General features: G+C 37.9%; 1 protein-coding gene across 8 annotated transcripts in view; it reads left to right on the top strand.

Annotated features, from left to right (window-relative positions):
- Nucleotides 1-26,148, top strand: part of CACNB2 (calcium voltage-gated channel auxiliary subunit beta 2) — a 247,833-nt gene extending 221,685 nt beyond the window's left edge. For 4 of the 8 annotated variants that reach the window (XM_058029166.1, XM_058029148.1, XM_058029191.1 and 1 more), the window contains 4 exons: nt 11,382-11,533; nt 12,283-12,378; nt 13,631-13,816; nt 18,467-26,148. In XM_058029166.1, the coding sequence (XP_057885149.1) occupies nt 11,382-11,533; nt 12,283-12,378; nt 13,631-13,816; nt 18,467-18,958 (926 nt within the window). In that variant the 3' untranslated portion in view covers nt 18,959-26,148. The remainder of the gene's footprint in view (nt 1-11,381; nt 11,534-12,282; nt 12,379-13,630; nt 13,817-18,466) is intronic. The other 4 variants (XM_058029174.1, XM_058029156.1, XM_058029200.1 and 1 more) reach the window with 1 other exon arrangement.
- Nucleotides 26,149-26,167: the final 19 nt, after the last annotated feature.

Raw genomic sequence — 26,167 nt, 5'->3', positions numbered from 1 at the left:
TATCAGCCTTGTGGATCCTCATTCCCCAGAAGTTCTCTTATTTTAGGCTCTACTCTTTGCAGACATTTAACTGGGGAGGTGTTCTTTTCATTCTCAGCCTAGCTCAAAGAATTTTTTCCTTCTCTCATATCAGTACTGACGCCCTGCACTGACAGTACAGAGCAGCATCAGGAATGTCCTGAGTCTTAGTACTGACTTCTAAAAGAAGCTTCAAGGTTATGCTCCATTTTGGAAGAAAGAATCCCCAGGAATCAGGATTTCCTACATTTCTATTCTGAATATAATTTTTACTGGTAATTACTCTGAAGAATCAGACACTACATTTCTGAAAATGAATCCCCCCGAATTATTCATAACTTGTGATTATTCTCTATAATTCAGTTTTCTCTTTGGAATATACAAATAATTGCAGCTTCTCACCTCACTGGGATGTTTCAAAGGGAAAAATCTTTTTTTTTTTTGCATATACCACCAAAGTAAGCTCCACAAAATAGCCTATAAATATTTTATGCATTCTGTTTTCAGAGAAAGATTTGAGCCATGTGTTCTAAATGAGATGTGAAACATGTATTTGACAATGAAGAGAAAGTAAATTATTCAATGGCTTCTTATCAGTTGTCAGTGTATGGAGTTGCATACTGAATGAGACAGCAGCCCTAAAGAAACAGCTATATTGTATGTTCCTGAATGTGCTCTCTTGGAATACAGATCACAAAAGATTTGGTTTAGGAGAGATATTTTGGCATTTCATGTTTTATCAGCGTTATCTTTGCAGCCAATAGTATTCTCTACTACTACAAGTCTTATAGATACATCATTAAATCAGGACTCACATCACATTAGTTCTTTTCTAGTATCTGCTGCAGGTCTGCTCAGAGTCCTGGAAAATGATGTTTTTCTCTGCCTACATCTTCCCTTCTATAAAATGAAAATTAATAGGGTATTTTCCCCAAAACACTGAGGGGGGAAAGAAAAAAACCCTAGAATTTCAGCAAATACTAAATTCTAAATTTGTGCTGTTTTTTTTATTTTGTTTTGTTTTGTTTGTTTGTTTTTGTCCAGACTATCTACAATGACTTAGTTCTGGCCTAGTTATTTAAAACTGGTATTTATCACAAAAAATTTTTGTTCTTATTAAGGAAAAACAATATTTGTTTTGGTTTGTTTTGGTTTGCTCTGAAATGGCTTCCTGGCAACTATGAGATGTGGGGAGATGAGTTGCTCTCCTCTCTCTCCTCCTTGAACAGTCATTGGCACGTGGACCGAGATCTACGTGGTTTATTCCTGTATCTGGTACAACTTAAAAATGCCTTTATGCAAATAAATATGTACATATTTGCTATATATATATTTTAGATGTACATATGTATATATATATATAAATATATATATATATATATAGCAAATATAGCTCTGCAGAACTGCTTTTTGTTAATCCAAATCCCTTCTTCCTACCAGACCCAATGAAAAGCTATTTTTTTACTCATCAAACTTTGTGTAGTGGTACCTCATGCAGCCAGGCCACTGATCTACCCCTCACTTATGGTCACGTTTGTGAGCACCAGTTGTAACTGCAGCAGAGAAGGCTATTTCTTAGACTTCTGAAAATATTTTATTGTTTTTTTATTATTTTAATAAGTGTTCCATTAATTAATTAAGTTAGTAAAATGGTTCTGTGCTTGATATATTAATACCAAATACTTTTCTCTGGAAAATACCTCTTTTTGAGAACTCTTACCTTATCACCCAATACAGGTCTGCATTGTTGTACATAGCACTGAAAACAGTGAAGTGAGCACCATGCTTTGGACTTATTTAATAGACAAACCAGAATTAATTTCAAAGAGACATACACTTACAATGTGATAATCAGAAATAGGAATAGCCACAAAGAACTGGATTTACAGGATTATAAAGGAGTCTCTCTCAGCTTATAATGCTACACACACCTATCGACTGACAGTTTGCTTTTGTAATGGAATCAGTTAAAAATAGGCTTGGGATTTGACTTATTGGAAACCAATAAGCTGCCACTGAATATTTAGTACAAAAATGTTCTCGAGAACTTGTTAAAATAGTGTCTGGCTCATGAAGATTTAGGTGGATAGTACAATCTTTTTCCTCTCTGTCCCAGTTTGAAACTGGATACTCTCTAATTAAGCTTGCTTTGATGTAAAGGGAAATGTTTGCTTGTCAATATTGTTACATGTTTTAACACGTGAGATGTTAGAACTAAATGGAGGGAAAGGGCAAATTTCTTTAAAAGCCTAGAAGAAATCTGTAATTTTGTACAGATTTTTTCTCCAACAATGTACAGTACGTGGTTGAACCTTATTCATTTGAAAATCAGCCCAAATTGGCTTAGTTAATTCTTTATATGGACACATGCCATTTGCAGAAACTGAACCAGCTTTGTGCTTCTGCTGCATTTCTTTGTCAAAAGAGCCCAAACCTTTTTCTGTGTATGTTATACTTGTTATAACCTTACCTCATGCTGTATGCTTTGTACAAAACCTGATTGTGTTGGCTTTTTCCATTCTTTGCTTCATTAATGCTCTCCCTTTCCAGATGTTTTAGGTATGTATACAAGCTTGCAAATTACTTTTCCTGCTGTTTTGTGTTCAGTGCTTTATTGTACCTGACAGAACCACCGTGTGTTTCTTGCATCTGGCTCACTGACAGACAAAAGCTGATCCTGTACTGTGTTGCTAAGTCTTTCTTTTAGAAAACCTTGCTGGTTTTCCTTATTTATTTTCAAGTAATTCTAAAAATAAAGTTGACATTGACAAGTAAACACCACAGATTAGGTATCCCATTGTGTATTTCTGAGATGTGTGCACCTAATCTGCCTGTTCTAACACAGACATGTGACCATGGATGTAAAATGTGTCATTGTCTTTATGGTAAATTGATTGCCATCACATGCCTGGGAGTGTTTATTTGCTTTCCATGTGCATATGCAGTAACCTGTCAGGCATTACATGCACCCACTTTGCATGTGCAATTGAGCACCCACTTTTGGAAGGCTGTCCCTAAAAAGTGAATAGAGCTTCCATTCACATCATTAGGTTAATACTGTGAAGTTTTGTCTTCTGAAAATGAAATATAAATGCTCAAAGAGATAGTTGTGGATTAGCTGTGCAAATGTCAGCCTTGTGGGGTTTTTTTCCTTGATATTTGTGTGAGAAGGCAATAGAATACTTGAAACTATGGTAACAATTTATTTGTTAAATATATACATATGTGTGTATATATACACATACATACATACTGTATATTTTATACATACATGATAGCACTATGTATTTTCCATGTCTGGTAATTTAATGACAGTTGTGCTGTAGGATAAGTTTCAAGTAAAGGCTTCCTCAACCATAAATCAAAGGTAAATTTAAGAGAGTGCTAGGTAGGCCTCATAAAAAGCCTTCATTGCTTACAGAGGCCAAGGAAAAGGAATGCAAAATTTGGACTTAACCAAGAGTGCATTTCCTTCCCAAAGTCTCAGAGTTCAAAGAAATATAGTTCAAAGAAAATAAAGGAGATGTTCAATGTGTTATGGAAAATCCTGATTGTCCCTTTATAATTTTATGTTCAAGATAGCTGTGACAAATGTCCATATCTCTCACACTCAAGTGTTAAATATGTTAACCTGGTAAACCTGAACCTGCCTTGAACCAGAATGCAGTAAAATAGCAGCTAAGAGCTTTTGGGTTTTTGTGAGGATGTAGCTATACTTCTTTTTGCCCACAAATGGAGAAAGAGTAGCATGAATTTAGTGAACCTGTTGCAATTTATCAGTCTCACATGTCCCAAAATACTGTTTTATCCTGCTGGAACAGCCTTGATTTCCTTAACATCTAATGTCAGAGTTTCCCTAATGAATTCTTTAGGTAGTTCTGTATTAGAAGTTTGTTACTAACTTTCCAATATTTCAGCTTTCAAATAGATTTGATACAGTACAGGCAAAGCATTTGAATGAAATTTTCTGAGTGTTTTCAGAGGGCATATGGGGGATAAAAAATCTTGATTTCTGTGCATTAGAAATAACTCTTAGCAACCTGTTCTTATATTTTCTCATGATACTATGCAGAAATATGTGTGATTGATAATTACATTGAAACAAAACGTGCTCGAAAAATAGTGCAGCAATGTGTTAGAATAATTTCTAAGGTTATGGATATCTTTGTAATAGACAGAATACTTGAATAGGTGAATAAAATATTTTTAGCTAGTTAGCTGTTTGTTTAGGAGTACAGTTTGCTTCCCTTAAAGCTATTCACACTGTAGGTTGAATTGATTGAGGCTTTTTCTTTGTCCTGGGCTGGTGGAACTGATTAAAGTTCAGCAGTCTGTGTCCCCATTTTATTCAAGATTAAAAGTTTGCATTGTTCAACCAGAATGCAAAGGAGTCTGGGTTCAGTTCTGTTCTCTGCTAGGAGAGGCATGGACTCACCATTCCCATCACCATGCCAGGGCTGTGAGCACCTTTAGGATGGCTGTTGGTTGGTCCTGCTGAGCCTTACGCACTTTGCATAATAATTAAACTTTCCCTGGAGAAGGAACTGGGATCCATGTGTTTTGCCTCCCACTCTGAGCATCAGGCTGCAGAGTCAGAATCTCTCCCACTCAGTGAATACGCAAATGTTTTGTGAGTGGCACACCATCAGCAGGAGGGGTTGAATAGCCAAGGATGGAGTAGTTCCACGTCCTGTCTGTGAGAAAGGCTGAACATTTTTATTTATGTTTGTTCTGAAAAAAACAACAGACCAAGGGAATGCTTACTTGGTGCCTATGTATGGACTAGATCTGTAAAAGCCTATAGCACTGCTCTGGGTGATGAGGCATCATGCAAAATACCCAAGTTATTGCCAGCCTGACATGATGGTGTCAGTTCTGATCTGTGCAGAGACACTTGCTTGATCCCCTGTCTCGGGGTCTCTAGCTGGTCACTGTGACCCTGAGAAACATTAAAAAGTCTCTTTTCCCAGCCTGGTGCTTGAAGAAGGAGTCAGAGCTCTTCATTTCTCGGTCTCAAGGTTGTTTATTGTATCTTATCTATAAAATTCTTTCTCCTGTCCAGCCGAGGTCCTCCCAGCAGGACAGTCTGGGGCACTCTGCCTGTCCCCAGGGTGGTGTTATCTTTTTATACTAAAAACTACATATACAATATTTACAATTACTTTCCAATACCTATCATCTGTGTTAGACAGTGAGCTTCTTCTCTAAACCAATCTAAAAGTGCCAACATTACCCAGAAGATGGAGGCCAAGAAGAAGAAGGAGAAAGGCTGGACACACCCAGATCCCTCCATCTTGTCCCCTGAACCCCCATTCTAGAAAACCCCAAAGTCTACTTTTCCACCCCATGATAAATTCACTATTATTCTCCTTAACTGTTGTGGTCTGCAGATCTTCATCTAAGGTAACTTGCCCCATGGGTCATAATCAAAGCACAGGCATCCTGTGCTCTGTGCCAGGTCTCTGAGCCCCCTGGCAGGGGTCCTGGCTGCTCAGGACTGCCAGAGGGATGTCCTGGGTTCTGACACCCCTGGAAAAAATAAATGTTAGACTGCTTCTTTGCTCAGTTTTCCTATTACAATTACTCCTTAATGGAGTGTGAGGGAGCCTGATGATAGGAGCAGTGCTGTGCTGCTGCATGGCACCTTCTGGAGCTGCTGTGGTTCTTCCTGGCACAGTCATTTCAGTGCACCCTTGTGCAGTGCTCAGCCACTTGTGTTACTGCTGCAGTCTGCTGCTTTCAATCTTTTCCATTCACAGGCCATTAAAATTTACTTCCAGTTTAAACTTGGCATAAGAGGCATCATTCCATGAATGCTATTGTTTTGCTAGCCCAGAGAAAAGAGGCAGGAAGTAGACATTTTTATGTGCCATTTAGTATTTTTAAATGACACTATCTGTTTTATATTTTCACATAATTACAGTGCTGCATTTCAGGAGATGTTAGTCCATTATAAATAGATCTTGGTTTTGTTGAGGTTTCCAAACATGACATTGTTTCTGTCAATACCACTTGGACGTGTGTGTACATTAAAAGCCATCTGAATTCTGCCTAAACTGAGCCTCAGCAGGCAGGAGGAGGAGGAAAGCCCTGCGTTCCTGCAGCACCTCACTCCACAGCTCCCCTTCAGCAGAGCCCAGACAGAGCTCCAGGCAGAGCAGCAGACATGCTTCTCTCCTTTCTGCCTTATCCCTTGCAGGAGCCCCATCTGTTAGGCATGAGTAACACATGCAGACACTTTTCCTGGAAAATATTGTCATCCTCCCACTCCCACCCTCCCCTTTTTACGTAACAAGCTAGTGGCTAAGGTATTTCGTGGAGACCAGGGAAATCTTAAGTATATTCACAAAACTACATTTAGGTTAGACATTTGATTAAAACACCTGTAATCCAGGCACCTTTAGACTAGTTGCCTGAGGACTAAGCTAAAGCATTTATTCCCTATGGCTTATGCTTTTCAAGATTTTTTCCTTCTTAGCTGGATATGCAGGAGCAGAGGCACAAAGCATTCAGCTCCCCAGCACTGGGACACCCCACAGTGTGAGGTGGGTCATGCAGTCCTGCCTGGAGACTGGGACAGAGCCTCCCTGCCTGGGGAAGCAATGGAGACTGCCCATCCCAAGCCTGTTTGCTCTCCACCTGCCCAGAGCAGCGTTGCTGCTTGAGGGGTGGAAAGAGGAAGATGAAAAGAAAGAGGCCAAACACTTCTGTGGGGCTTCTTCTTCACAGTGCCTGTGGGCCTTCTTCTTAGCTTGCTCAGCTGTGCTCAAACCCCTTGTAGCTTATTGGATCACCCTGGTAGCATCTCAGCCTCATTGCCTTGTTTCCAGGGAGCACAGATCCCTGGAGCAGCCAGGGCAGCCTGCTGTGGCCTGAATTCTGTGTTTACAGCAGGACCCCATGGAGACACTGGTGATTTTTCACTCAATATGAAGCATGTGTACACGCACACATACTCACAAATTAAAATTTAAAATTTTAATTCTGTCAGTCAAGACCATGCTTCTGTTCTCATTAGAGACATACTCACAAATTAAAATTTAAAATTTTAATTCTGTCAGTCAAGCTCATGATTTTGTTCTCATTAGAGACTTGTGCGAGCACAGCTCAATAATTATCACTTCCTTTTTTTTTTTTATTTTCTTGGATTTCAGATATTTGCTTTAGAACCTTTTTTGATGCAAGCCCTTCTAGGTGATTTTAAGGCCCTGGAATAAAAACTACATTTTTTTTCTTTCACCTTTGTTATGGAAATTGTGAGGTTGCCTTAAACTTCTCTTTACTTTAGTTATAGTCATGGAGTTTAGTGGTTAATTATTTTTAAGTAACCATGCTTGTATAAAAGAATTAGCATAGAAAATTACAGCTACTGATAGCTATTCTCCTTAATTTATAAAATTATTTCAAAGCCATTTGCGTAAGGTGTTGCTAATCATTTTGTATTGCATACATTGACAGAGTTGTGTTCTTTTCATTCCATACATCTGTAATATCAGCAGCCTTGTTTAAAAGAACATGATTTGTTTCTGTGCCTGTTGCAGTTGAAATCATAATTTACCTATCTGTTTCAATGAACAAAACAGCCACAGAAACCACAGACAGGAGACAAGGTCAAATTTAATAGGCTATAAAAGTCCTACTGTGCTCAGTTGAGAGTATGTGAATGCTCCTTGTGAAGATCAAAATTTCTTTGCTGCCTCTAAGCAGTATTTTGTGTTTCACTTGGGCCACATGTGTGTCCATTTTGCATCTTGTTCTTCTCACGGAACTGCTATTTCATCAGGGTCTTGCTGAAACAAATTGCTGGGGGAGCCCCTGCTCTGTCACGCTGTGTCCTGGTGGCTCCTGGCTGCTGTGGATGAGCCCAGGTTTGCAGCAGGGTTGTGCTTCTCCAGCTGTGTGCCATAGAGAATGCTCCTGTGCCATGGCATTACATCAGTGACCCTAAGCTGCACCACAGTTCATCATGTTGGTAGTGAATTGACAAAGTGTTGTTGTATCTTTGCCTGTGTTTTAGATGAGATTATTGTAGTGAACTGGGAAAAGATTTTTTCCTGGAATTCACTTGTGAGGTCCAGCTGGTGTAAAGAATATTTGTTTGTGCCCATAATGGGATAAGTGATTTACTTGTCCTCTCATTGCACTGATTTTCTATTCAAGGCACAGTAGTGATGTTGATAATTAATATTTGGAAGTGAGTTTAAATGTGCTGTGTTCAAAGTTGTCTGGGAGATGTGTACTTACTGTTTCTTAGAGCTGACTCCTTATTGTATGGAATAAATAGCTGAGTGCTCCTGTCATTTAAAACATGTTCACTTTCTGGTTACCAAGGAGACCATATGAAATAGATTGTAAGGGTCACTTTAAAATTTGGTAGCTGATTTCTGGGTTTGAGTGTTGTAGCTGAGCTGTCAGCATTTCATGATGATTGTCACAGTAATTCTAATTATTTTTATCCCTCTCATTATGATTGGCAAATACAATTTATTGGTGTTTAGTGTTTTAACTTCACTCTTATGCCTCTCCAGTACATAAGAGGGGACCTATTATAAATAGATGGTATTCATGGAGGTGGAAAAATTGCAGAGCTATTACTGTGCTGCTTTGAAGATACCCTACTGTCACTGTTCTCAGCTCCCTATTTTAACTAGCAGTGACATTTGTGTTACTATCCCCACATGACTTTTTGAGTTATTTGCTTAATTTGGGCAGAAGTCTGAGAGATTATTCGTGTTGAATGTCTTGTTGAGAAGGAGTTTTTACAGGTAGAGAATTTGGGTTTTGAGATATTTCTAAAGAAAAATGAAAACCAAAGCAGTAGCAGTGGATAAAGCCTTTGTCATCTAAAAAGAGAAGCTAATATTATGTAAGTAATTGCAACAGTCTTGCAAAGTTGGAATTCAAAGAAGATTTCAAGCAAAGTGAAAGTTTTTCCAGAAGCTGAAGAAGTGCTCTAAGGAACAGGAGATCAGGACCTCTTCAGCCATGCCTGTGACATTTTCCCCATCCATTCCTGACTGAAGAGGTAGAGGCACATGTATTAGTTCACCAGTCCTGCAGTGAAGTTCATTGAACTTTTGTCTTATACTCAAGTTAAGAAAAGTAGGTGCTGAAATACATTTTAATTGACAAAAAAGATCTTTCTTCATCTTCAGGCTTAGGTGGAAATGATTGGTTCACAGGACCATAGTTACCTGCAGTTATTGCCCTGGGAGTGTTTCACAATAGAACATACCCTGAGGTAAATTCTGCCCTGGCAGAGGTGTTTCAAAAAGTATAGCAGGAGCTCTAGTCCACAGAGATGTGTTCTCTACTGGCAGAAAAGTGCTGCAAGCAGTGTAGAACATACTGCTTCCTCAGACCAAATTATGATACAATGGCATAGAGACAGATTTTACTGGTTATAAATTGTCTTGAACAAGAGTTTTTTAGCAGTCTGAACTGGTCTTAAAATGATACATTAACTAATATTGTTATACTGACTGAAGTGTTGAGCCTGGTTTGAAATTGCAGGAAAGCCATCTAAACTCATCAACAGAACAGCGAGACAAATTATCTCTGGTATGTTTATTCTAGTTGTCATTTGATAGATTATTGACTATCTTCTACTAAAACTCTGAGACAGTGGTATTCAGTGATTTCAGCAGTATTTCTATGCAACAAAGTTGTAGAAAATGTAATTGTGAATGTGGCAAGACCCATCAGAAGTTCTGTCTTAAAAATGTGGTCCTAATTCAGACAGCAGTGGGACCACAGTGCTTTTATTGACCAGCAGCAGAGCATGCATCAATGTTTTCCACACCACACAGTGCACATCTCACAATGTTCACTGCTGTGAAAGACTGATTGCATGTGCTCACCCAGATATGCAGATAATCACAAACAGTGGCGAGTGATCTCTAATTAATCCAAACTAAACTCCACCTCCTCCAATAAAGGATATCATATATAGATTTTCTGATGACCATTTAGATGTTATTTTGTTTATAAAATAACCATAGCAGTCACCTATTGATTTGGAACCAAAGTAATAGCTGGGACACCTTGCTCTCTCTTGGAAATTTTGCAACCTTTTTATAGTATCTGATTTATTCAATTGTTATTCTAAAATAGAAAAAATCAATCTCATCATATCTCTTGAAAGAGACCATTTAATGTAGAAAACTCCCTCTCTAGCCAGATCAGGTAGGTTGTGTTTTCAAGCAAAAGTTAAGCTTTTGCCAGCATAATATCTCAAAGGCCGATAATGTAATTTCAAGAAACTCTCTATTAAATTTTTGGTACCTCTTCTTGACCTTTAAGTCTCTGTTGGTTATCTTCTAACATTTTCTTTGAATAGGCTAGATATCTAATCTGGTTTTGGTTCATGAAGCATGCACAACCTTTAAAGGGAAACCTGTATGAATTAATCTTATCTGGCCCAATGACTTTCTTTATAGACTTGCATAAATCACCCAGCTTCTCTAATTCCTCTGTGAAATCAGCCAATAGCAAGATCTGAGCAGGAAAATGTGATTTCATTTTAAAGATGATTTTGCTATTATAAGATGTAGTTTTGTTTCACTGGGGAATGAAGACAGTTTCTACACCACTTGTGAAGCGGATGCAGCCCATCTGTTTTGGAGAGGTTTGCCCTGGAAAGTACTGCCAGTCAGGGTGCTGAGAAGCTGGGAGCATGACTATCAGAAGAAAAGATTATTTTCCTCTGGGAAAATCAGCTTTCCACAGCTTCTGGGATTGTTAGGAGAATACCATAGCATTACGTGGATTATTCAGTTATTTTCTCTTATAAAAGTGTTTTACGCATAATAGACAAATTTTTAACATGGTACCATACTGAGGCCAGTAGAACAAAACCTGTTTTCCAAAGCTTTGATAAGTTGAAGTAAATGGGAAAACAGTGGTTTCTGCTGGTACAGTAATCAGTACTTCCTAAAGCCTATCTCAGGCACTCCAGCTTGAGCAAGCTGGTTACTGGGTAAGAGCGAAATCTGAGTTAATATTATTTACATGTAGCAGGTTTTTGGCATATTGCCGTTTGAACAGCAAGCAGTTGTACCCCTTTTTCTTATATACATGGTCTGGGGTCATGTCAGAAGGTGTTCTCAGGATCTCTGGAGCCTGGAATAGCAGGAATGGGTGAGGCAGGGAGGCAGGCAGTGCCTGCAGGGGCAGCAAAGCGGGGGTGAAACGCCCTCATTAACGCTGCATTCATTACCCTGCTGTGCCAGGGATGGGCACGGGTAACAGCAATTCCTGCAGCCAGAGGAGGAGCTGCTGCACACCGGTCTGCTATATTGTCACATTCCCTAAAGCTAATCACCTCTTAGTATTTGCTCTAACTCTAATTTTCTACTTTGCAGCTGAAGTTCAAAGTGAAATTGAACGGATCTTTGAATTGGCCAGGACACTGCAGTTGGTAGTGCTTGATGCTGATACCATTAATCACCCAGCTCAGCTGAGCAAAACCTCTCTGGCTCCCATTATAGTATACGTAAAGATTTCTTCTCCTAAGGTAAATATTTTAGATACCTTCATGTTCTTTCTGTTTATCTGGATTGGTTTTTTGGGGGGTTTTTTTTGAGATTTTTTTTGGCCTTAAATGCAGATATTCACATGTCCTCGTTTAGGTTCAGAGCTATAGATTATCATTGCTTCTCTTTGGATAGCAAACCATTAATAATCAAAAAAGTATCTGAGCTCTAGTGTTAGCCAAAACCTATTTTGGAAAAGATGATGTAGCTCCAATGAGTTTTATAGTTGGAATTGCAGTTTCAGTATCAACCATGTAAGTAGTGCTCATGGTTTGTTAAATCAAAATAATGTGGAATTGAAAGAATGATTTTCACTGAATGAGTATCAGACTGATTGCTAAATTTTAATATCTGATAATATACTCTTTCAGTGTGTGTAAAAAATGCACAGACTTTGTGAAGAGGCATTTGAAAGAGAAAGATGAATTTGTGAAAAGAGCACTCAGGAGATCAATTGAAAAAATTCAACTTAGAAATAAAACAAAACCAGAAGCAGCAGAAAAGAGGCAGGAGTGGAACTTTTTAGTGCTTTTAAAGGAAAGGAGATATTTGTATGTAAATGAAAATTAACACATCCTGGATGAGGGAACACAGGAAATGTTCTTGAAGCCAGCAAATGAAGAATTTGCTCTGCTCATGTGAGCAGTTTCAAATGTAAACATTTTAAGTGGTTATACATGTATATTAAATCTGAGTCTGCTCACTTTTTTTAATGTCTTATTTTTCACAGGTTTTACAGAGGTTGATAAAATCTCGAGGGAAATCTCAGGCCAAACACCTTAATGTTCAGATGGTAGCAGCTGATAAACTGGCACAGTGTCCTCCTGTGAGTTACTGTTAATTTATGTCTTGTCTCTGAAAGGTGCCTTTCTTTTCAAGCAAAAGGTTAATTACATAATTTCGGGATGTTTGCCCTCTTCTGGCCATGTTTAACTATTGCTTTTTGCATCACACCTCCCGAGGTCTCAGGGCTCAGCTTTAGGGTGCAAGGGAAAAAGAGTTCTAGTCACAGCTAAGATGTGTGCTGGTATAGTCAGTGCTTCAGTAAACTGAACATCTCCTTTGCTTGCTAAGTTTTAGGGGATTATTGGTTGAAAAATGAGCCCTCTTAGTGACTGTCCTTTATCTCTGGTAGTTTAGAGCTCCTCTGGGGCATCTGTCAGCATGGCCCACCACTGCTAATGTTCTTGGTCAGGGTTTTGCCAAAGAGCTGAGTGGTACTGCTCAGCTGACAGCTCTGCAGTTCTTCTTCAGATGTGCACTGAAGCAAATTCTCTCAATTTCCACCTATAAAGTGGAGGTGATGGCACCCTAACTGTGTTTTAAACCTGGCATGCATTGCTGCCTGCACACTCAGCTGCCAAGAGTATGGTAGGGAACCAGAAGATGGGAGTACAGTTCAGTTGCAGATATAATTTGCCATAGTTACGGAGCTGAGTGAGGGGAATGTCTTCATCTTTTAAGTTCAAGCATCTCAGTTAAGCAATGCTTAGGTCCCCAGGAATTCAGTGAAGAATGCTGGAGACCTGCACAGGCCCTCAAAGCTGCATTCTGCTCCCTGACCAGGGAGGAAATGGATAAAACTCACCTCCTAACTTTAGGAGACTAAAATTAGACTGTGTCACTAATCTCTTAGCTAATATTTGTATGACACTTGGAAACTGAATGATCTGTATTCTTATGGTTGTTAGTTATTGGTCTTAGTTTACCTTAGTTTTCTCTTAGTTATTCTACAAAGGGACTGAATCCCTTTCTTGCCATCCCATTTTTTTAAAAGTTAATATTTATCTCTTCTTTCTGTGTATTTACGATTTGTTCAAGCTACTTCTTCCTGTCTTCTTTGACATTACTATGTGGAAGTCACAAGCCCTTGCTTTAGGAAGTGTAATATTAGTCCTAGTTATGATTACCATCTTTTGTATCAACTGCATTCAGAAAAAAACAAAAAAAGGTAAAATGTCTTAATACAAGCACTAAAGATGTGGTTAATTTTTAGATTATTGGAAAGCATGATCAGTGTCTCGAGCTGATCTCCCTTTACCTGGTGATCATTCTCACTAAAACCTTTTCTTTATCAGGAAATGTTTGATGTAATTCTTGATGAGAACCAGCTTGAAGATGCTTGTGAGCACCTTGCTGACTATCTGGAAGCCTACTGGAAGGCCACACATCCACCTAGCAGCAATCCTCCTAACCAGCTTCTCACTCGCACACTTGCAACAGCCACTCTTCCGATTAGCCCGGGTCCAAATATTAATTTACAGGTACAGTTCTTATGCCATCTCTTCTTTTTCTTCTGTCAATTTCTTCTCCTTCCAAAGCACAGAGTTAGGCTGATACTAGAATATGCTGAATATGTTTTCCTGTTATTGGTAGATTGAAAGCTTTTTCAGCAGACATTCACCCATCTTCAGTATAAAAGGCAAATGCAAGCACGTTACTGTTATTGCTATTGTATTCATTGTAGCATGTGTTTGTGTATTGACTAGGGGGCTGGTTTTGATTCCAAGGACTAAGCTGGCCTGACTGAAAACATATGCTGATGTGAAATTGAATACTTCAGGTTTTATTGTGCCCAGGACACTGCTGTGCCAGTAATATGTGTACCAGCCACAAGCATTTTTATAGCTGGCCATGTGTAATCCAATCAGAGAAATAAAACTAGACTAAGACTGTGTACATTTCCAGCCTCTGGTAGCTTCCTGACTGATGGGCACACTGTGGCTAATAGGCAAATCCTGGCCCCAGAGGCCCTGCATGACAAACTGGGTTATGTACAGGGCAGATCCACAAATGTCTGAGAGAAATCTGTGCCAATCTTCCCACAGGCTGTAGAGTTGTAGAGGTTAAGGATTACTGACTGTATTAGTAAAGACTCAAGGTCAAAGTGGCCCTTCCAGTGTTTCGTTTGTTCTTTTATTTACTGGCCATTGCTGTGAAAAGTAGACTTCCTTGAAGCCAAACTCTTATGTCAAATCCAAGTCCCACATTGTGCAGAAAGACCTTGAGAGAGGCTCTGTGTTCTGAACAGTGAGCACACTCTCCAGTGAGCTGGCAAAAGCAGGCTTTATTCCTGCCTCTGCAATGATGTGCCTGTTGATATGGGCATATTATGTCCCCTCTCTTCTCCTTTGACTTCTGGTTTGTATCATTTTATTGAGGTGTTCAGCATAAGGAGATGCTGTTCTTTGGGTATGTGTTGCATGATATGAAATGAAGTGTTTAAACTACTTCACTCCTTCATTAGAAGTAGTGAGTGACTCCTTGAGGCTGAGAAGTACACAGAGAGGGATAAAATAGATCTGTCCCAGATCAAATAAAGGCTTACTACATCTAAATTTCTACGTAAGTTCAATATATGCCCATAAATTACATACATATGCAAGTTATGAATTATAACTTTGGCTAAGAAAAACACTTCCTTTTAGAAAATCAAAGGAAAACAATGCATCTGCACCCAAGTTAAAATGCAAATAGTTGTGCTCTTTTTTAATGGTTTTGCAAAACAAGTTTTTGTGTCAAATAATTTATTTCCCATTAGAAAACCACAGACTTGACAGGTTTGTTCTTTAACAAGAAAAATTTCTTTAGCCATCTTGAAGGGTATCTCCTTCCCTTGCTTTCAGATACAGTTGCAGGAAAAGAAACTGTAAGCTATAGCTCATTTCTGCCTTTTTTTTCTGTCCTCAGAGCTGAAACACCTTGAAAAAATTGTGAGCTGGAAGAATTTCTGAGTATGAAATTCAGTATTGTTGTGTGCAGCCTTGCTAGATAAACTTTCTTTGCTTTGTAAACTTCTAAATTATTTTGCTCAAGTGTTTTCATGCTTTTTGAGTGTGGATTTATAGCTCACATACTCATTCTATTAACCACATTCTCTGGAGGAACTATGCAGAGTTTTAATAACACTTTTCTGAATGCTGTGCTGTCTCCTTACAAACTAACAGATTTTTATTTTAAGGACTAAAAATGAGGATGTATTTGCAGTTTTAAAGTTTGTTTGTAGCTCTACTAGTACAGCAGTGTGAATCAACAGGGATCCCTTATTGAACATAAAACTTTTCTGTTCCTTTGATTTCATTTTCCTACAGTACATCTTCAGCTGACATCTCAAACCTGAGCTTGTCATTTCCTTAGCACAGATTGGGTCTGTTTTTTAATGATGGTGGCTGAAGCCATTATTTCAACAGTGTTAAGACCCTGTATTTAGAGAATTTAAAGTCTCTGCCTGTGCTGTTTTTATGGACTGCTCTACAGGGAAAAGCCACCAGCTGTTTGGTCTGGGGGAGCCACGATTGCACTGCAGAGCATTGGAGTCATCCCCCCCTGGGGCCAATGCAGTGCCTCTTTGCCATGAAACATATTTTGGGTTTGTGGTTTTTAAGTCCCCAGTGTACATTGTGAGGAGGGATTTGTGTTGCCAGCTGCCAGAGGGGCATTTTTACAGCATGAAGCTGCCTGTGTGCATTGCATGGTGCTTGAAGGCGTGAGGCGTCCTGGGATGGTTTGAAATTAAATAGGCAAAGACCTTGTGTCTGTCTGAGGAGGAGCTTCACAACAAAATTGTATGGAAATAGTTGGAAATAACTCCAAAAGGTCTGGATCCACCCTACACACATATGGTGCAGGTGATCAGGGACCTCTGGAAATAAGGAACAAGGCAAATTCACTCAGTGGACAAAGGCTTCTCTGTCCTCTTTCAATGCTGTATTAACTTCTTTCCAAGAGCCCCTACTTCTTTGTAAGTACAAACTGAGTACTGAAATAGGATTATCTCAAACTTTTTCTATTTTAGACAAAAAACCTTATGAAATTAGGCCATAAAAATCCGGCGCTGAAGAATCTATTCCAAATCAGAACCCAAATGTGGTTATGAACCAAAAAGCCGGACTCTAATCCAAATTCAGACATTACCTGTTCAGTGTCCCTGTAATATTTAATGGAAGTTACTGTCAATGAATTTGCCCATAAATCCCAACAGCCCTAACACTATTCTGAAATTGCAGCTATTGGTTCTAAATTTAATCATTGTTTTTTCATGTGCTCATCATAGCACAGAAGATGCATCTGAGCTTGTAAGAGCAGCAGTGTTTCCAATGCAGGTTCAAATTTTGCATTTGTTCTCAGACCACAGCACTGACAGATTTTATTAGTCATGATTATGTATAGGTAATGCCTTTGACTACATGAGAGCTATAGGGTTTCACATGTGTACTATATTTATGTGCCTTAAAGTCAGTCATGGTGATGAACTGATGAAAGTTGTGTTTACACATGCAAAGCAGGCATGTTTCTGCTTTGGACTTTTTTGTTTTTCTCTTCATTTCATTTACAATTCACCTCCATTGAGTCATTTCATTTCACCTTGAACAGATCTATTCATGTTTACAATTATTATATTCCCCTCTGGTAAATCAGAATCATCTTGAGAATCACAAAAGCAAGAACAAATAAGAAATTCTGTTGCTATTCCTATTACCTTGTTCTCATCTATGCCGTTTGTTTCAAATTAGAAACCCAGCTCGTCTCTCAGATGTTTGCATAATAAAATGTTGTCTTAGAAAATTGGGATTTGTCAAATTTACCAAGTTTCTGATTTGAAATATGCTGCTTTTTATAAGTTTCTGATTAAATACAGATTATTTTCCTTTTCAATTTCCTGTGATTTTACTTTTTGGGTTGCTAGGAAACCCACCTGCCAGGATCTGTGGCTGAAGGACAAAATTTCCTCCTTCCCCTAGCTCTTTTCCACAAAATAGAAAGACAGAAAGAAGATATGTCCATGAACTGCCCTGGGGGCAATCCTTATTTTTAGACAACTCTGAACATAAAAGGGCAAACTTAAGACTAACTTTGGTATTCAAAATAGTCTCACAAACAAATGCCTGTATAACTCTGGTGAAATCTACATTAATTTTGTGGCAGCAGAGAGGATTTTGTCTTGACATTCTTCATCTGATGTGAGAAGCATAATTCAATTTCAATATTACTGTTAAAACTTTTGCAATTGAGCCTGAAAAGTCCTTAGCTGCAGCTTGGCAATAAAAGCAGGTTAATGTAATGAAATCCCCAAATGAGGTAAATAATGTCACTTGTTCATTTTGCAGTGATTTCAAAGCATTTATGCGGGTGAAGAGTAGGTTTATTGCCTGGTAATTTTTATTTCGGTCTTTTAATAGCAGTGGTGTGTTAGGAAATTTTCTATGTGATAATATCACTCTCCTCCTGCTTTTCTTGGCAATGGGCTGTATTCTCAAGCTCTTAAAATTATGAGATCAATGTTTAATTTTTCGTTACCAAGAAGAAATGAAATTATTGCGGAGAAAACAGAAGGTCAGTGATACTATTAGTATCATAATACAAACTTTATTCATACCAGATTCAATTGCATTTTTTTTCCTTAAAAAAAAGCTCCTCTATAAGAGCCAAGGTTTTGTACTTTGGTTCTTTGCTGGAATCCACCGCCTCAGCCCTCTAAAATCACTTTCTCATAGCAGCTGTTGCCAGACACACATCTGTAAACTCTCAACTGATATATGCCCTCTCCTGGCATGATATCTCCTTTCAATTTTTCTGCAGTTCGTCCTGTTTCTGCATGCTCTCTTTTTCTTTGGAGGGTGGTGACAATGATTGCTAACTGGAGTAGTCAGAAACATCACAAGAAATGAGAAAGTGCCACAGAATAACCCAAGTGTCACCCTAAATTCTGATGCGAGAAAAAAGAATTGTTTGTATTATAATACTGAATTTTCAGTAAAAGTGGAATACTAATGGTTTCTTTCCTAGTTTAGATTCAAAGTGGATTGTTCTGTACTTGAAATTTTATTGGTTTCATGGTACTTTCTAGTTGAATTTGGTATTGGGGGAAGCTTTCCAATGTGTGTACCTCATGACCTCACTGCTGGTTCTGGTAGCAGGGCTCTCAAGGAGACCAGAGGAATGACCATGCGGTCCCTGAGCGCAGCGGTTCCCACATTGAGGAGGAGGCACGGGTGGAACCCATCAAGAAATCCCAGCACCGCTCCTCCTCCAGCCAGCACCACAACCATCGCAGTGGTGGCAGAGGCCTTCACAGGCAGGAAACTTTTGACTCAGAAACACAAGACAGCAGAGATTCAGCGTACGTAGAGCCAAAGGAGGACTACTCACATGAGCACGGTGACCACTATGATTCTCACAGGGATCATAATCACAGAGACGAGTCCCATGGGATCAGTGAGCACAGACACAGAGAGTCCCGGCACCGCTCAAGGGAGAGGGACCGCGAGCAGGACCACAACGAATGCAACAAACAGCGCAGCCGCCATAAATCAAGGGACCAATATTGTGACAAGGATGGGGAAGTGATACAGAAAAAACGCAACGATGCAGGAGAGTGGAACAGGGATGTTTACATCCGTCAGTAACTTTTGCCTCTGGCAGTCTTGTGTTTCTTTGAAGTCTTGTAACAATGCCCCTTGAAAATATCTTGGGTTCTTCTTTGCAGAACATATGGTATCCTTCTGTATGCTGATTTGTATTGCTGTTGCTTGCATAGCAATAGCATGAAATAGAATATTCATATACTTATTTTTTTGGTTAGTGCTATATGAATTAGTGTAGTACAACTGAAGAGTTCCTGATGTTGTACTATGACATTTTTCAAGCTGTTTTTGGTAGCTGCCACTTGAACAATATCTGTTGCCATCAAGGTGTTGTTAGTGTTTTTTAAAAAAAAAGGTACATTTGATGTTTAATAACTTCCCATGTATTCAGCAAGCCAGGATCAGCACATAAAAAAATCTAAAACTTTTTGTCTGCTCTGATTTTTAATTTGTATGCACTTGATTTGCATATTGATTTAAGCACCACTCTGTTGCTTGTACCTCTGGTGGTCTCCGTATGAAGACAGAATTCAGTCTTGCCTTACACACAGGGGATCATGGAGTCAAAATCTATTTTCTATGTATTGGTACTGTGTACTGTATATACAGTTTATAAATGTTATTTCTGCAGACACCTTCTTACTATATAAGTTTGATCACACTGTTTTAGAGTCCTAATGCCAAGTCAGCAGATTTGCTTTTGAATTACTGGCAACTGGAACTAGCCTCACTTAGGAAATCTGTAACAGTGTTCAATCTAAATACTTTTTCTTCTGTAGCAGAAAGCTTATACTTATTGTAAATATGGATGAGTGCTTGAGATAAAGGGTGTAACTCTTGTACCTTACGCTGTCCTTGCAAACCAAATTTTGCATTTTAAAGTTACGGTAATGTTAATGAACTTACCGCTATAAATTATTCTTGGTTCAGGTCACAATATTGCAATGGGCACAGCTTAATTTTTGTTCTACTGTCAGCAAACAGAGCACACATGTTGGAGGTGTGTATGTGAGTGGGTGGGTGGTGGATTGACGTTCGTGTGCGTGTGCACGTTAGGCAGCAAACTGTGAGAATCTACTGAAGAAAACAAAGGTTACTCAAAAGCCCAAAAAGTCTATTTCTACATTCTGTCTCTTAATTTAAAAATCCAAATTGCATTCAGGGAATATGAGGGAATTTACTGACCCAGGTAATTGGGAAAGCATAAATCTGCTGGCTCTTTGTTGAGATTCAGGAGAGTAAAAACAGGCAAATGTTACTGTGAGTTTCACTGGAAATGTAAAATCTTTGTGTTTTAGAGTATTTGTTTTAGTAAGAAAAGTTTACACAGCTTGTGGAGGGTTATTTTGTTGGAAAATAAATTTTTGTAGCTTCTCCACTTTTTCTACACTTGCCAATTCTCTGCATTCCCACTCTGCAGCCAGCTCACTGCTTTTCCTTCACCAAAGCTGTTGTGCTGCTGATGAGAGCATAGAAAAATGACTGTGACTCTGTTAGGAACTTTCTAGAGAAAATGCATTGAAATGGAAGGGAGTGAACACAGTTTGTTTTGCACTGAACGCCTGTTGCACTGGTAAGTGGGGGGAAATTCTCTATTATTTTTGACTCCAGGTTCCATACCCTTGCCTAGTGTAAAAGCTGTTCTGCATCACATGTAGTCTTTGTAGTACTTGTATTAATGAAATACTTTTTGTATTTCCCTGTAAATAGCACATTATATAAAGACTGTAGTGTGTTAATAATTAGTTTAGCTGGAAGTTCTTTTTATTTATTATTTCAATTCTGGGAATATCAGCATTGCCTGATTTTGAATATCATTTTAGTGAAATGGATAAGATATATGGCAGGTGCATGCTTTCTCCAGTCTCCTAGCCCAGCATCCAAGAAACTCGCTTAAACATTCTCTGCCCTTCCTCTCCTACCCCTCTCCCTGGTGCTTTATAAGCATTTTTACAACTAGCTAAGAGTGGGAAATTCTGCTGTCAGTTATCTGGCCATTCCTCCCATGCTGCTGACTGTTGTGGTTATTCAAGGGTAGGTTTTGGCTCAAAGCATGTACTGTGGGGAACACAAGAAAAAAGGTTATTTTTCTAGAAATAAAATTCTCATCATATTCTAAACATCACTAAATGGCTTTGTAGAGAAAGGAAGAATAGGTAAGTAGATCTGTTGTATTACTAAATGGATATAGAAGAGTACATAGACTGGTTTTTGATACAAGAGAATTTTCAGGGTATCTGTAAAAAATTCCATCAAAAGACTGTTGTTTGAATCATATCAGATCACATGTAAGTGAGAAGAAAATTATATTGTCTTGCTCTGTATAGCCTGGCTTTAGCTAATTTACCAGCTGCAGTAAATGGTGTTGCTCCCTGCAACTCGTGACAACTATGTCGTCTAAGAAGTGATTCCACTTCATTACCTTGAATATTTTGTTCTTTTTTTTTTGTTGGGTTTTTGGTTGGGTGTGGGGTTTTTTGCTTTGTTTGTTTGGTTTTTTTTTTACTTTTGCTCCAGAGAGTGTTTATTTTTCAGCTTTCTTAAAGTATTTTTTAAGGAATGTTTGGCAGAATTTCAAAGCACTGAGTAGTATATGAAAACTATGGCATAGGCAGTTTGTGTATAGACAAATAAATGAGAAAATAAAGAGCATAGTCCAAGCTCTAGTATTTAAGTATGGCCTATATATTGATTCATGGAGTATAAACATTAAAAAAAAAAAGACAAATCCAAATCCAACTGGTTCATAGAATTGTGTTTTATATAGTGCTGCTATTTATGTATAGACAACATACTACCAAACACTTGTATTTCTTAGGCAGACTCACTGAATAGATTTTATTAGCTGAGATACTTTTTTTCAGTTTCTGTTTTAAGAGTGACAAATCATTTGTAATGTGAGCTTGTACTACATATATTGCACAATACCACCTGCCTGCTGAGCACTACTTTGAAAAGCACTTTAACAGAGTTATGTCAATAAGAAGCTTTAAAAATACTCCAAGTGGAGGACATATCAAAGATTATTATGATGAAATGTCTTTGCAGAGTTTTGCCATTAGAAGGTCTAATATTGGTTGCATTAGGATACTAATGAGTTCATGCTTCTGTATCTGGTTTCAGGGGTTTTGAATCTGAGAAATGGTAGAGGTCCCAGTGATCTCCAGAGTCTTATGGATGTGTGGTACAAAACAACCTGTAAAATTTACATTCAGATGAACTAAAAAGATAATAAAACCAGAGAAACAGAAGGAAAGGGAGGAAGATAAAATAGTTAAGTGATATGTATGTCTTGGCAGCTCAACTCTGTATTTTTCTAAAGAATTTCAGTATATGGAAGAAATGGGATGCGTTTCAAGATCTGCATGTATATGTTAGATGTTAACCTTATTTTTATGTCTTTTTTCAAGTGACTGTACATCAGTGCTGAGTAGCCTTAGTCTATCCTTTACCAGTTGTCTAGTGTCACAGAGATGTCATGGAAGAAGGAATTCTCTTCCAGAGGGACTGGAAAGAGATGACAGTAAAAGTCTCCAGGCCTGCTAAGGGACAGGACAGTAGGGACGAATAAGCAAACAGGTTTGTGCACAAAGGCAGCATCAGTATGAATTATATGCTGAAAATACTATTTTTACTAAATTGATCTATAAATTACTGCCTAGAATTTAAAGAATTCTTCTAGAATGCTCATGAATTCATTCTGTATCTGGCATCAAGAGTTCAGAATTTGAACAGTTCCATAGTTTTTGCTTCTCAAGGAATAAAGTTAAATACATAGTTTCTCGTAAGGCTCTGGACTTATACAACAAAGAACAGTTTTAAAGCCACAAAGTTTCAGAGGAGCACCTCTTTTCACAGAAATCTGTATACTCTTAACCTATAGCCCTTATCATAAATGGAGGCTAAGGAAATGAAATTGCACTCACTGAACCCTGAATTAAGGGAGAAGCCCATTTCTACTTCTCCCTGCATACCTGGTTACTCATCCTGTACATGCAGCTCCTGCCCAGATCTCTTACACTGCCCCTTAATACTTTGTCTTTGATGAATCTGTTGGCAATTACCATTTTGAAGCTCTGTTGGTTTGTAAAGTCATGCTCAGGTTCTGGGGCACCTGCAAAGGTTTTAATGGAGTCCATTATCATTCCCTCAGCTGGAATGAAGTGAGTGGTCTGACTGCTTTTAATCAGTGGATGTTCAAAGGAAAAGAGCTGGTGTAAACCACCTCCTGTGTTTGTTAGTTACTAAAGCCTCTTCAAAAGGTATTTTGATTTGTGGTTACATTCGACCTCTGATTGCTTTAAAACATCAGGCTGAAAGCTGTTTTCCAAATGTTTTTGACTTTCATTTTATTCCATCCATAAATATCAAGCACATTGCAAAAAACTTTATTACAAGGTCTAAACAGAGAAATTATTTTTCAGAGTGTAATATAACATTTCTGGTGTACATTTACTTATTTTTATTACTTCATTGCAGATCTTTCACCAAAATCTTAGTTCTTCTACCATCTGTAAGATATGTGGATGCCATTTTTACTGTGAATGTTTTTAATCAAATGTTATTCAATCAATTTTATTGCTTGGCAATTTGTCTGTAATTTATTTCCCCACTTTTATATAACAAACTATTACATATGAGCTTACAGTAGTTTTATAGACAGTGTCTTTTTATAACTTACCACCCTAGAAATGTATTCCTACGCAGCCCCAGAAAAGGTTTCTATCAGATATAATAGAGATTAAGCAGGTTCTTTTAACTCATCCATATTCTCATTTCTTCCTTTATTCTTGCCACTTTTATCTGTCATGCATACCTACTCTGCAATGAATTCTAGCAGTACAAAATTGGATTTTCTCATAAATGTCTTATTCATGAACAATCAAACATAAAAACAAGGTTCTTTATATTTTAAACTACCCACTCTAAAGTAATTTCTTGATTGATCACCCTTACTAGCCCATTCCTTAAAAAGCATATGAAATCCAGTGATCAAAAAAACTGGTGCATTCTGTGACATTGAAACAAGAAAAAGCTGTATTTCATAATATATGAGGCTGCCTATTTTAGAATCTTTCTACTGACCAAGATAAGATATTTAGATTTGGCACTATTACTAATCATTATTTCTGCAAATAGAGAAAACTACTTTTCCAACTTTCTTAATGACAAGATCTGATTGCATGCCTAATCTATCTATTTTGTAGGTTTAATCTTTCATTATAATGACAATAAATTTTTAAATTTAATATATAAATATCTCATATATATATTAAAATATATTATAAATATATTTTATTGTGCTTGCACAATGATTCAGTGTGTAAAGATTATCAGGAAAGTAATCATATGATATGTTTAAAACATATATACACCATTCATCAGAACTGTCAATGAGAAAGTATTTCTACCACTTCTGAAGTCACAGTAAGATTGGAATAGAAAAGAAAAGGGCATCCATCCAACTTTATTCATCTAATTTAGCCACACCTGTAGTGAGAGAAAGGATGCTGGCTCCTTCAAGGGCTGGTGAATGTTAATTGAGTTTCTGTTCTGACCTGCCTGACGAAGTCCCTCCCCTGTTCCCAGCAGGGACAGGGCCCTTGGCAAACAGCTCAGGCCAATCCCTTCACTGTGCTGAGTGCTCTTCTAACGCTCCCAGCTGACTTTGCAGAAACAACCTTAATAACTGAAGGTCATGTATCAGTAACGTTTTCAGGTGAAGTCTGCTCTGCAATTGCACTGGAATTAACTAAAAGTTATGTTTTCTTCCCATCCCCAAGAAACTTCTCCTATAATATCAAGTGAGGTCACTTCCTTAAAATGCCAATCATCCAAACCTAAAGGAAGTGGGAGATGTCTCAACAAATATTCCACTAAAAATTCAGCAATCTTAATTCTTTCAAATTCAGCATTGCACAAATCCTGCTACTGAAACTGGAGGTAAAGTTCCTTACTTTATATGAATACACAGACTTCAGTATATAGTTTATGTGTGCTGATTAATGTTTACAAAATTTCTATAATCTGCAAAAAAGAAAATGCTTTTTTACTAGCACTGAGTTAAAGATCTCAACATGTTCCTACAATAAAAGATTCATCCCTTTTGTTCCCAGGTAATCATTTTCACCATATTTAGACTAGAAAGATTATAGTATGAACTTATATGACTCTAAATAGGATATCTCACCTGCTACTGATGAAACAAAATTACTTTAAATTTTCTTTAGACATGGTGTGTTTAATGGCAAGGAATGACCAACAAGAATTCCATTTTCCTATCCTGCTAGGATAGGCCTTACAGAGGATTCACTTGTCAACCTTGGCAGGTCAGAAGAAACATTTTGTTTTTATTCAAGAGCAGTAGAAAGCATATTGTATCAAAACATTTATGGAAAATATAAGTAAACAACCAGACTACCAAGAAAGAGAATTTATAGATGGTTTTGATTGTGAGCAAATACAAAACACATTTCTTACAATAGAAAGACAAATCATAAAAGAACTATTGCTCTTTTTAATCCAACCAAATAATTATGTGTGAAAAGACAGACTTTTTCAGATAATGCTTTTTAAAACTGGAAATTGATCGAGTGAGAGGAAAACACCAAACACACACAGATGTCAGTTTCTGTTTTTCCTTCTCCTTAGCTTTCCTTCTTTAGTGCTATTGTCAGTTCCAGCAGCACTGAGAATACTGTTCAAACTGGAACTGAAGCAGAATTTTCAAATACATCTAACATCTTTTAAGAAATTCACATTATTTAAACTTTGAGCAATGTAGTAAGGCAGTTTTCATTAGCATGCTTCCCCAGTTTCAATTTTCATGATTTTAGCTGGTGATGCTTTCTGACCAATAAAGAGTTAATACCCTTAGTTGTCTGAAAGGTGATTTGCAACATTTCAGATGGTATTATGCATTGTTTTCTGTCTTTTGATACATTAATCATAACTGTAGCCCCTTCTGTTACAAATGTTTGATTTTAAAACTGTCACTTGTCAGCCAGTCCAAGAGGCTATTTCAGAACCAATACAGTTTATGCATGGGAAGTTTGATGTTGAAACAATATTTATTTACATTCCCAGAGTGAGATGGTTTAATATATTCATGCTGCTATAAAAGACATGCTACAAAGCCTAATCGTATTTTGTGTATATACTATGTGTACAGAGAATCTTGCTTGTATTAAAATAAAAGAGAAATGAGGTTCTAAGTATCAATTTATAAAACAGTTCTTTGTAAAATGTTGC

Source organism: Melospiza georgiana, chromosome 1, assembly GCF_028018845.1.
Source record: "Melospiza georgiana isolate bMelGeo1 chromosome 1, bMelGeo1.pri, whole genome shotgun sequence".
Classification (NCBI taxonomy): Eukaryota; Metazoa; Chordata; class Aves; order Passeriformes; family Passerellidae; genus Melospiza; species Melospiza georgiana.
Note: the sequence above shows the minus strand (reverse complement) of the source record. Positions and strands in the feature narration are given on the sequence as shown.